General features: G+C 39.7%; 1 protein-coding gene across 1 annotated transcript in view; it reads left to right on the forward strand.

Annotated features, from left to right (window-relative positions):
- The window catches only part of LOC135486631 (pikachurin-like), a 66,283-nt gene that overhangs the window by 42,314 nt on the left and 11,880 nt on the right, over window positions 1-12,089 (forward strand). The window contains exon 6 of the mRNA XM_064769578.1: window positions 11,697-11,841. Coding sequence (XP_064625648.1) covers window positions 11,697-11,841 — 145 coding nt within the window. The remainder of the gene's footprint in view (window positions 1-11,696; window positions 11,842-12,089) is intronic.

Here is a 12,089-nt window from a genome sequence, read left to right on the forward strand (position 1 = left end):
AAAGTATTCTGTTATTATCTAATATCAAATTGGTGTGGCTTTATAAACCTTAGTAATCTTAATTTTAATGCTTATGCCAAAAACCAATATTTATCAACACTATTCACACCCACTCAACCAATTGTCGTTGACGTTTTTTTTCAAAATCCATACCTACGAAATGTTCAGTTCATTGTAGCATGTAAATAAAGTTGGCGAAGATTTGTTCGGAATGCGAAACCGATAATTTTGTTGTTATCATCTTTCAGGGATGGTGAGATTGATGATTTTAAAATCATTGTTACTATTTTTACTTCTCAACAGGCAGCACATTGCCTGTTCATGAAGCTGAATTAGGAGGCCTTTCCTGACCTATACCCATTGTTTATATAGACTGAGATAGGATTTGCCCATACTCTTGAGTTGTAGAAGTTTTTCATTGGCATGGCATGTAAATTTCTTTTATACTGTTTCCACGTGTTTGAAGCTGAGGCGAATCTGTTACACGTACGCCTGTCAGAGGAAAACATACCTTATGTTATTGATTAACAGATGAGGAAGTTCAGATTTAAACAAGAAACCATCAGATTTATAAGTATGATGCAATGCTGTTTACACAAATGGCAGGGTGAACATATCATATTTACTGTGCAAATTTCATTATTTTATGATGTCAATGCTGATGGCAATATAGTCTCGAAATAATGCCATGCACTAAGAAATTTGACGGAGTTCCGGTAAACACTGTGACTCGGTTAGTGCTCAGCCGGCAATAGAGAAGTTGCAAACTTTTCCAACTCCCACTCCAATTCGAGTATAACTTATTGAAAAGCACCCTCAGCCCATGGAAATTGACTTGAAAAGACACTTCTGTCAATGTGATGTCGTTTCACAGAGCGACCTCATCTCTACAAAAGATGAATGGCTTCAAAAATGATGCAATAGGCAGTGAGTGAGAGTGGTAAGTCACCTACGACTTCAAGGCTTTCGAGTCGTTTTCACAACTAAGTTCGCTGAAGAGTATGGGAAAACTGCTGACGATATGCATGGAAAGGGAATCAGTCACCTTGGAGTGGGCATTGAAGTGGGTATGGTGGACAACCTCTGTACTATCTAAATAGACTCCTCCTTTAAACTATTATTAAAAGTGCACACAAAGCTTAAACTACATCAGCAGTGTTGTCCTATCGAATTTCTGTCAATCGATAATTTGAATTGCAAAATCTATAATCAATTTTTCTTGCGTCCATAGCAAATTCATTGCCTTGTCCATTCCTCACCTTCTGATTATAGGCCATGAACTTTGCTCAATCTTCCTGCATTTCATCGAGAAACTTCTAAAAATGTAAGAATCCTCCAGCTCAACTTGAATTAAATCCTAATTCATTTTTGCATGCATTTCGTATAAATTGACATTGAATTCACAACGAATCCAGACGAATCGCAATTGGAAAGCTCTGTGATTTGTCACGCGATCTCGTAAAACCTGATTTGAAAATTACCTAAATGCAACATGACAGAAAATTGCATTTAACAGGAGCTGGGCAATTTCCTCGTTTGAATTCTTTTGAAAATGGATATTGAATTCGATTAAAGAAGAATCGACTCCTCCACGTCAACACTCGAGCTGGAAAAAATAAATCAGTTCCTTGGTGCTCTATTTCATATGAGTTTAATGCTGTTTGATTCTCGGGATGGAACTTGGAGAAGTGCAATTGAAATATCTCCCAAGTTCAGGTAGCGATTGCTCTTTTGTTTCTACAGTTACAGGAAGTTTCCTCCTACAATTAGACTAATTTGATTGGTCCCGGCGTGATGGCACCGTTTTCTAAACGGGGGACTAATCATTCCTTACTACTTAGATTTCATTATCAATGACAGGATTTGTATCGTGGCGCAATATTTCCTCGAAATGAACTCATGATTTCTGTATGTTGTATCCGATTGGAAAAAAATGCTAACTGGATGGGTAATTTTTCATATGAGTTGTCTATTTCATTAATCATGTTAATAATTTACACAATTTGTTGATCATTATTGTGCTCTTGCAGATTTAGCCCAACAAATAACTTGATATGAACAAATCAATGCCGAGCTCTGTAAATCTTTTTCTCTCATGTTTCCATAACCATCGGACAACTTGGTGTCACCAATGCATACTCTATCAAAATTTAACATGTTGATTGGCATCGAAGACGATGTACATGATATGCAGCTTGAATTGAATCTTCAGAACCTTACATCAGTGAAACTAGAGTGGATGTATCTATAAATAGCATTCCGCGAAGATGACGTCACTGCAGCTGCTGCCCTCTATTTCCCCATTGCTGAATTACAGGCAATGTCGGACAAACATGCGGTTTCGTAATGGATTCAGGCTTTCTAACTAGGGCAGTTAGATTCAATCTGGCACATGTCCGAGTGTTGGAAATATTACATAATTGTTCTGAATATTTCTCTCTCTGACTCTATGGTATCATTCATGCTAAAAACAATGCAGGGTCAAAGATAATTGACTTTGAAATAAGCTCAAATGCGTAGAAATAAGTGTCGATGTCCGACTGTCACGTGACTAAAACGTCATCAATATCTTATGCAAATGACCTTGTGAGCTATAAATAGTAACTTCGCGGAATGCTATTGCTGTACAGTTAAAACATGATACGTACATAGATTTCTGCTGGGTGCCTCCATTTCAAAGTCAAGATGACAGCGGTTGTGGGTTTACTTTGTTTTTGAATTTGGATGCTATTGGTACCACACCCTTGTAAGCTAAATGATTAGCGGTAAATGTGGGTGCTGAAAGAATTTTTCTGTTCCGAGTGTGGAGAAATTGTTTCTTTTGGAAAAAATCATTTATAAATTGGTTTTTATGCCGCCAGCGAGTATATAGAAATAAACATTGGTGCTGTAGAGTAACTCAGACATGTCAACATACAGTCCAGATCACAATTGACATCCTTTACTTTGCGTCATTGACACCACTGACGTGCTACCCAGGTTCCACTGTACTTGATAAGTTACCTAAGAGTATTGATCCTGTTGCCCCCTATTGTTTGATATATTAGTTATCATCGGGACTAGCAAATGCCAGGACACAGATGTTAGCCATTGTCGCGGTGATTGATGAGAAGATCCACTCTATAGCGTCGATCTTGTCTTCATCTGATTGTGATTTACCATCGCATAAAGAAATACTGATTACGACCATGTTGCGTACCTCAGGTTTGATATTCTCGAGTTTGGACTTGACACTGCTGGACGTGATTAGTTTGAAAATCCGATGTGTAAAGTTCGGTGCAGAGAGTCAACTGTGTCTTACTTGAAAGGGACTCTATTCGAAGTAGACAGGTAGCCAAGATAAAAGTGACACAAAGTCGCCGATAGGGGTGTCTCCGACCACAAAGTATGTCAAAACTATTTACGCTTGTACGAGGAATTTATCAAGAGGGGAATCAAACAAGACCCAGTGCCATACTGTCCACATTAGTCATCCAGAAATGTCCCCTTTGACCCCCTGCTGCTGCCTACAGTACAATTTAAAGGGCCAAGCAGACTGTAGTGAGATGTCAGGATATTCGTGCTACTGAGGTGTCCGCTAAGAGAGGTTACACTGTATATGATGTAATTTGATACCGTGTTTGAAGATGAGTACCATTACCTGTTGTGATATCTGCTTTTGTAACAATAATTATCTGCTATATCAATGATGTGCAAATTAATAACACTCTTATTGAGGTATACCTGAGCTGAACATTATTGCAATAACACTATAATATCACCCTTTTGGTAAACCCAATTTTTCTTTTGACATCATTTTACGAAAAGCTTGGTGATATTTAGGCAATACGCTCTTTTGTTCAAAATTTGACATTTTTGAAATTGAGTTTTATATTCTACTTAAGGCACAGCTGAAAACAATGTACACAAATGGCAATTGCAAGTAGGGACATACACCGAAACCATTGTTATCTTTTGAAGCTGCGAATCCGAATCCCCATTAGATCTTCATTCCCTTGTATATTATTATTTTAACTTAAATTGTTTTGTTAATACAGTTTAACTGGAAGATATTTCAATAACATTTTTGTTCTTCTGTTGTTACACTGGACCATGAGACATTAAACTAGACCTTATACAATCCTCGGGAGTTCCTGAGTAAACGCTAACATCAGCAAACATTGTTTCTAATTCTTGAGCAAACAAGTGTTCCAACTGATAAAATGAAAACGCGTATATGAAATATAGATGCTTCTATTTTTGTAGTCGGAGACAGATATTGGTTTGCAGGAGAGCTCATCCTATGACAAGTGATGGACTTCGGATGATTGAAAATTAATTTGAGTAAGAAGTATGATATATTAGAGAATTATAGCCATATTTTGAGATCAGTAGGCCGTTGATTTAGGCTGAGGTTTGGATTTCAGAAAGTCATTAGTGGTTAATGGTTCACCCTGGAAAAGCTTATCCCCAGCTTGTTGAGAATGAGGCAGGTCTTCCAACTTGCCAAGCTAGCCTCCCAAGCTTACCTGCCCCTGGAAAGGAGAAAGTTTTTCAATAATTCTAGAAATCGATCAATGAAATAACGTTTGTTCATCTGATAGGTGCTTCAAGTCCGATTCGAACCACTAATGACAGAGAAAATGGACTGCCGGTTTATTATGGTGTTCTGATTCTTCACACTAGCAAGCTGGTGAATTGATTCTCCTGGGTGATGCCCTTCCTTTGACAGGGCTTCTTTGACAAATGCCAGTCAATAAATGCTGTTATTATATATATCATGATTTCAAATGAATTAAGCCCATTTTTATCCTGTTTTATAGATACAGTGATTACAGGTATGACCGGAGTCATCAGAGTCAAGCATCATAGTGGCTCCAATTATAAAAGTCAATCATTGTTTGTAAGGGGGAGACATTTTGCCAACTACAAATGAGATGAGTGGAGTTGAACAATTGATCCTGCTTCATATAAGGGGAAAGGAAGGTATCACTCTGGACTTGTCAAGTCTTTTGACCGTAGAATGATTATGATGGTGATGATGATAGATGATGATGATGACATTGACAATGACGATGATGATGACGCCGATGATGATGATGGACGAAGATTCAGAGGTTTCAGTAGGTGATCATCCATTCCTTGAGTATTCATGGCCATTTCCAAAGAATTGTTTCGTCAGTTAGCCAGGACGTTGCCTCTGTCCCCGGGCACGATCAACCACTCGAACTATTGCTACGACATCAGCAGCTAATGGGGCTATGAAGAAGAATGAAAACATGATTAGGGCTAATAATTGATCAGATTTCTGTGGAAATATTATCACATACATAGTAAATATGATTCAGCCACTGAATATATTATATTTACGTGGGTCAGTGCTTGGGGAGGTTGGTGGTTGGTGGTGAGATGCTTCCAGTGACTAGGCGTCTAGGGATCCATAGAGAATCTAACTTATAACTTAACCAATTACATTGTGCTGGTTTGATGCGCTGCACTACGGGATAGGATCACTGTAACCTCATATTAGAATAGGACAGATACTTAGACAATCTGGTGTGAGTTCTTTTAGATGCCTTGCTTGTAAATTGGTGATAATTATTTGGCTTGAAACTGGCAGACCACAAAATGGATCAGTCAGCCAATACTCGTGTTACATTTTATGCTTCTGATAAAAGTGAATATCATGTCCAGATCCTTTTGACAAATTTGGCTACCCAAATTTAGCAACTGGAAAATCAATTTGCTTCTCAAAACTGCTTTTTGAAAAATTAATGATATCCATGATCTCTCCATGCAAATTGATTTTGGCTTGAAGTGCAGAAAGCTGTTCACCATGGCTGACTTCAGTCACTTGCACTCTCTGCAGCATTTTGTATATGGAATTCACTGGTGTCTATAAGTAATCTAGTGTTGGAATGAAGTTAGCAATAGAAGACCTGCTTAAAACCCATTAGTTGGGATTAGAGTCTCTGAGAGTTAATTTGCGATCAGTGACATGACATTGGTTTATGTTTCATGAGCAGTTTCTCATTATCCCGGGCATATTCCGTATTTCTCAAGATTTACACTAATTCTTGATGACAGTTAGGTTGAATGAAGTCATTTTTCACTGTTTTAGCTTTGAACTTTCTGATGGCAGCACGCCTGTGCCTTCAGGCGTGAGTTGTGGACCAGCTCGTGGATTTCCAGAATATGGTCCAAGAGGGAGATGCCATTAGCTACAACATGAATAGACTTATTACCTCTGAATCTTGTAAGGAAAACAAAGTTACTATTGCGTGCTAAAGGAATCATGGACTGAGAGCTGCAGAGGATATGGGTTGGATTACCTGTTTTAGAAGTGATTCCCTTACCACTATTTTCCATGCTGACTCTCAACTTCAGAACACTCGGAACTTCTGATTCCTCCCCCATTGGTTCAAAATATGAAATTGAAACTAATCTAAGATTTTGTTGATACACACTGAATACAAATTTCAACTTTCCTGTTGTAATTTCAACATTGCTGTTGTCATCGACCGACACATACATGTGGACTTAATGCTTTTGCGTAATCTTTATTTCCTCTCAAGGAGCTGAAGATGAGCTTCGCCAAACCAAAGCTATCCAGTTGGATAATTGCCAGTTCTTACTTACTGGACTCTATGATTGGACGTATACCTTTCTAACGAGACATCTCTTCTTTAGATATTTGCTATCACGGTCTCAATAGATTGATCATCAGATCGTTCATTGTGTCGTGGAGCATGCTATTGCCACCTCGAGCATGGAAATTATCAATATATTTACAGGAAGACACAGACTGTCATCATCAAGTCTATTATCTACAGATATTACTTAAATACTAAAGAAACTAGCTGCTGTATTCTAAGTCACCCATGCTGAAAATTATTACTCTGTTAAAAACTTTCTTAATTCTGTTAAAAGCAAAAGCAAATCTGTCAACTTTCTATACACATTTCCAATACTGTAAACTGCCAAAGTTTTGCAGGTGTTTCATTTTTGTGGATTTTGCGAATCAATCTGGCAGTTTACAGAACATTCTTGGAGAATGTGAGATGTCAGGAGAGGATCCAAATCGTTCACACAGACTTCTTGGTTGGTGATAACATCGCTGTGAGCTGTAGCGGAAATTTCAAATGTGGCTGACTAGCCTCCTTAATCTTTTCCTCAGCCTGGTGATGTTACTAACCAAGACATTCGTTGGGACAAGGTCTAAGCAGAGATCGAAAGCTCATAAGTCTAAAGTGCTCATATTTATCCAGAGTTTCAAGTTAAAAATTATTCTGACATTACTCTATCCTGTGTAGATGAATTTCCGTAAGTCCATCCTCGACGATATTGATCCCAACCTCGCCTTGTCCCCACCCCTTGTGCTCTCATGACCTGGTGATGCCCCAAGATAAAACGTTCAGTTAGCTTTGACCTCTCTTGTCTTGGTAACGAGAAAGGCGTGATCACCTTTCTCCTTTGTGTTGGAGAAATCGATACTGTCTGCTGACTTTTTATGCTCTCTTATGTCGTTCAGGGGATATTTGTTATGGGTATTTCCAGCCTTCCCTTCTGATGTCTTATTTTTCATATGATTCATGTATTGATCACAAGATCTTCCTAAACGGTGATATCATTTATAAAAATATAGATGGCATCCAAATACTTTTGTAGTTAAGTGGATAGTTAGGTCACCTTGCCATTTCATGTTCATATTTTGGCTGCAAGAGACAATTTCACGGTACAGACATTGTGGTTAAAGTGAATTTCGAAGGAGCAGTACTGAATGCCCTTTCTGCACCTCAGTCGATATCAAAACATGTTCATCTAGCTAACTGATCTGCGCAAGACTTTTAAACAAGAAACGAGAAGGTACATTTTCTCGAGCGATAAGATGGCTGAAGCGTTCTTCATGCGAAATCCCCTTTAACGGTGACTGATTCTCTTTGTGGTAGGTCTTTCCTTTCCTTTTCAACATGGTATACTTATTATGTTACAGGAAAGAAGGGGAATACAATATTTTGAAGGAAAAATAGAGAAGCAGTTATACACAATGCTTGTAGTGCAAATCTTGTGCATACAATTCAATTACAAATTTCTAATACATGACCAATGGAGTAGACCTTTAAAGCATTGTTTCTCTTCTATTTATGTTTACCATGTTTATCAATAACTGTACATGTATTGGAAAAATGATTATCAATTCTTCTAGAGCAAAAACATCAAAGCAGAGTGTGTCAATATATTGTTTTCCTTTTCATCTTCATCAATTAGTTAGACTGAGCCCACGATTTTGTATTAGTCTTTCAATTAGGGTTATGAGCACGTTTTTATTGTTAAGTTGTTAAGCTAATCAAATTGATATAACATTTTCACTTGATCCTTTCTTTGTCTTTTGTATTCACCGTACACAGTTATAGCAATAGCAAGTATCGATGCAGTTACAAAAAAGCCAGTCAGTGAGGGATTTAGAGGCGATAGCATCAATCATCCATGATGTTTCTCCAACTCCTACAGTCAGGGGCTGTTGCCTCAATTTGCCTTTTATGATAGCTGCATGATCTCAACATGGGCCCAGTTGTTCAAAACAAGTGTTGTCACTGAATGAGATAATGCTTAAAGTTAAGGTAACACCAAAATATGTTGCGAACAACTAGGCCATGTCTCTAAGTGCTGTGGTGTCGACAAGCCATCCCCACTTTCTCTGAGGATTGTCTCCATGTCCTGCAGGGTCTGCCCGGTCATCACCTCCCTTGTGGGTTCCATCAGGCTAGTTGAATAGGTCAGGGCCTCCCTCTGGTCTTGGTCATCACCTCCCTTGTGGGTTTCATCAGGTTAGTTGAATAGGCCAGGGCCTCCCTCTGGTCTTGACCCTCTGGTCTTGGTCATCACCTCCCTTGTGGGTTCCATCAGGTTAGTTGAATGGGCCAGGGCCTCCCTCTGGTCTTGACCCTCTGGTCTTGGTCATCACCTCCCTTGTGGGATCCATCAGGCTAGTTGAATAGGCCAGGGCCTCCCTCTGGTCTTGACCCTCTGGTCTTGGTCATCACCTCCCTTGTGGGATCCATCAGGCTAGTTGAATAGGCCAGGGCCTCCCTCTGGTCTTGGTCATCACCTCCCTTGTGGGTTTCATCAGGTTAGTTGAATAGGCCAGGGCCTCCCTCTGGTCTTGACCCTCTGGTCTTTGTCATCACCTCCCTTGTGGGTTCCATCAGGTTAGTTGAATGGGCCAGGGCCTCCCTCTGGTCTTGACCCTCTGGTCTTGGTCATCACCTCCCTTGTGGGATCCATCAGGCTAGTTGAATAGGCCAGGGCCTCCCTCTGGTCTTGACCCTCTGGTCTTGGTCATCACCTCCCTTGTGGGATCCATCAGGCTAGTTGAATAGGCCAGGGCCTCCCTCTGGTCTTGACCCTCTGGTCTTGGTCATCACCTCCCTTGTGGGATTCATCAGGCTAGTTGAATAGGCCAGGGCCTCCCTCTGGTCTTGACCCTCTGGTCTTGGTCATCACCTCCCTTGTGGGTTCCATCAGGCTAGTTGAATAGCCCAGGGCCTCCCTCTGGTCTTGACTATTCGGGCCTTGGCAAATGAGCGAATTGCCAAAACAGGGCAGCGGCGGATTGTCCTGCCCTGGGGAAGTGGTCAGTTGAATGTTTCCCATTATAGATCTGCAATGCACCTGCCACATATCATGTGCCTCATTGGTCCACATTCTCCAAGTGTATGGAAAGTGTTGGAGTAACTGCTCTCTGGGCAGAAAAACATCTTTCTCCACTCAACCTTATCGTGAATGACGGCGAACGAGGCGGACATTCTTCTCTGCTATATAGGGTGCACCCACGGGATGTTGTGGGAAGTTCTGATAACTCGAAGAATGAGGTAATCGCTGTTGAATTGGTACTACTGCTGGCAGTAGTCTATTGAGTTAGGATAAAATGTTTGGGATGATCCTCTGGGTTTTGTTCAGGCTTAGTTTAGGATTTCATGTTGGCAGTTGCGGCATTGTTATTCGGTTGATGCCAAAGACTATTGTCATTCTGTATACAACTTTTCGAACTGTTGGGGGATAGAATTGGGAATGGTTAGGGAAGGTTTGATGTTGGGTAAGAGTTACCTTGTCACTCAATTTAAAAAGGGTGTCTCAAAAAGTACATTGTGCATGATTTCTGCCCTCAAAGCACAGTCAAGCTAGTGTATCAGCCATCGTTTAATTGGGTTTTGTGTCTATAATATTCGGTTGGAAGCAGATTATTCTCTTTTTTGGGCTTTGACAAGTCATTATACACTTCATCATGCTATAAAAACATGAAAATTGCTCTGAATGTACAAGTGACGAAAATAGTTGCGAAAACCATTTCTCTTCTTTGTATCCGACTTAAGTCATGCAACATTTTGTCAGCTTCTGTATTGTTATAATCACATGATACAGTTACAGTTAGAGTAATGGGAGAAACAACACTAAGTAGGGCATGAAAATTATTGCTCAGACATCTGTAAGATGATTTACGGCATTGAGTTCTATACTAAATATATCTTTCTGATTCTTCCCATTTTCATTCATGTTGGATATAGTTATAGATTTTATTGTCAGAGTTTTGGTTTCATTCGATGTGTTTTTACTCTACAAGTAATCCAGTGCAGTGGACAAGTGGAAGAGAAATCTGTTACAAGAATACCAGTATTCTTCCTTCAAGAACCTCAGCACAAGATTTCACATCTGAAAAAAAGTTGAATTCCCTTGCCACGGCTAATAGTAAGAAAATTTAGACTGAAATGAAAACATGCCGATGCACAAATCAAGCTAATCTATTAGCGAAAGCCTCCACAGACAAGATTCGATTTATGCTAACGTCCTAAACAAGGCAATTACGATTTAACAGCCCAGTTTGCTTGCGTTCCCTCCTGGCATGATGCGATGACAAAAAACTGGGCGTTACTCTGAAGCAACTTGTGAGAATGATGGCTCGTGGTGTTATCTTTTCGCTTCAAAATATGAAATATGAAATTAACAAGTGAAGATGACATATAGGGGGACTGTGGATGCGTATTGTTGTGAATACTGTAATCGCCAATTTTTTGCTGGCAAGTACTTTTTCTTTGGCTCGTGGCTTTCCTAGCAGCACTTGGCTCTTTAACGGAGTCTTGGCTCTTGGCTCTTGGCTCTCAGATTAGGGGGGTCCCTGACTTGAAATACCATGCGTTTAACATTCTTACGAACCCAGACAATCACATTTCGTCTAATCTGTTCCGGTTACCAGAACGAGGCTACTCATGATCAAATCACCATTGCCCACAATTCAATTTCAGCAGCACACGTACGCAAACTTACACAAACCATGATGACATTTTGTTCGAAGAGATTTGTTGACAGATAAATTCCCGGGAATCTGATGTTAGATAATGATTTCTGGATTAAGTGTAATCGTTGACTTATCTGTGCTGATCAAGCAAGTTAATGGTAATACTAGATTACTCTAAACGCTGTTAGCATCGAAAACTTAGCAAATTTGTGAGAATTGCATTGTTACAGAAAACCCGAGGGCAAATTTTAGATCAGAACTGCAACTTTTCACTCAAAGCAAACTAAATCTGTATATTATTATTGCTTAAGCATCATCCACTTCATTGCAAGCCTTAATACTTGTTATTGCTTTGTTCATTTTTGGTAACAGTCCATTGAATTTCGACAGACTCTTGATATCTATCTGATATTTATCTTTACAGATTTGACTGTGGTTCCGGTCAAGCTCACATCAACTCCACCCAAAAGGTCAACATGGGACAATGGAATGAAATCATGGTTCAGCGCGTTGACAACAGTGGTTTTATGAGTTTGAACAAGGGGATGGCTGTCAGAGGAATAGCTAAGGTAAGCTGTCCATCTTGGCTTGAACCACGGTGCCTAATGGGTAACTTGATTGACAGATTAGGATGCTACCACAAAGCAGATTTTTTCCAGTTCTGGTATTGTACAAGTCAGAAGTAAAGTTCTCTGTTCTACCTAATGTTTGAAATCTAGCAAGAATACATGTATACCAGTTAGAGCCACATTAGACTCTCCAAAGTTTCCTCAGAGGAGATTTTAGAGGGGTGTAAAGCACTGTTTACACCCACCCA

This window comes from Lineus longissimus, chromosome 4, assembly GCF_910592395.1.
Source record: "Lineus longissimus chromosome 4, tnLinLong1.2, whole genome shotgun sequence".
NCBI classification, from domain to species: Eukaryota; Metazoa; Nemertea; class Pilidiophora; order Heteronemertea; family Lineidae; genus Lineus; species Lineus longissimus.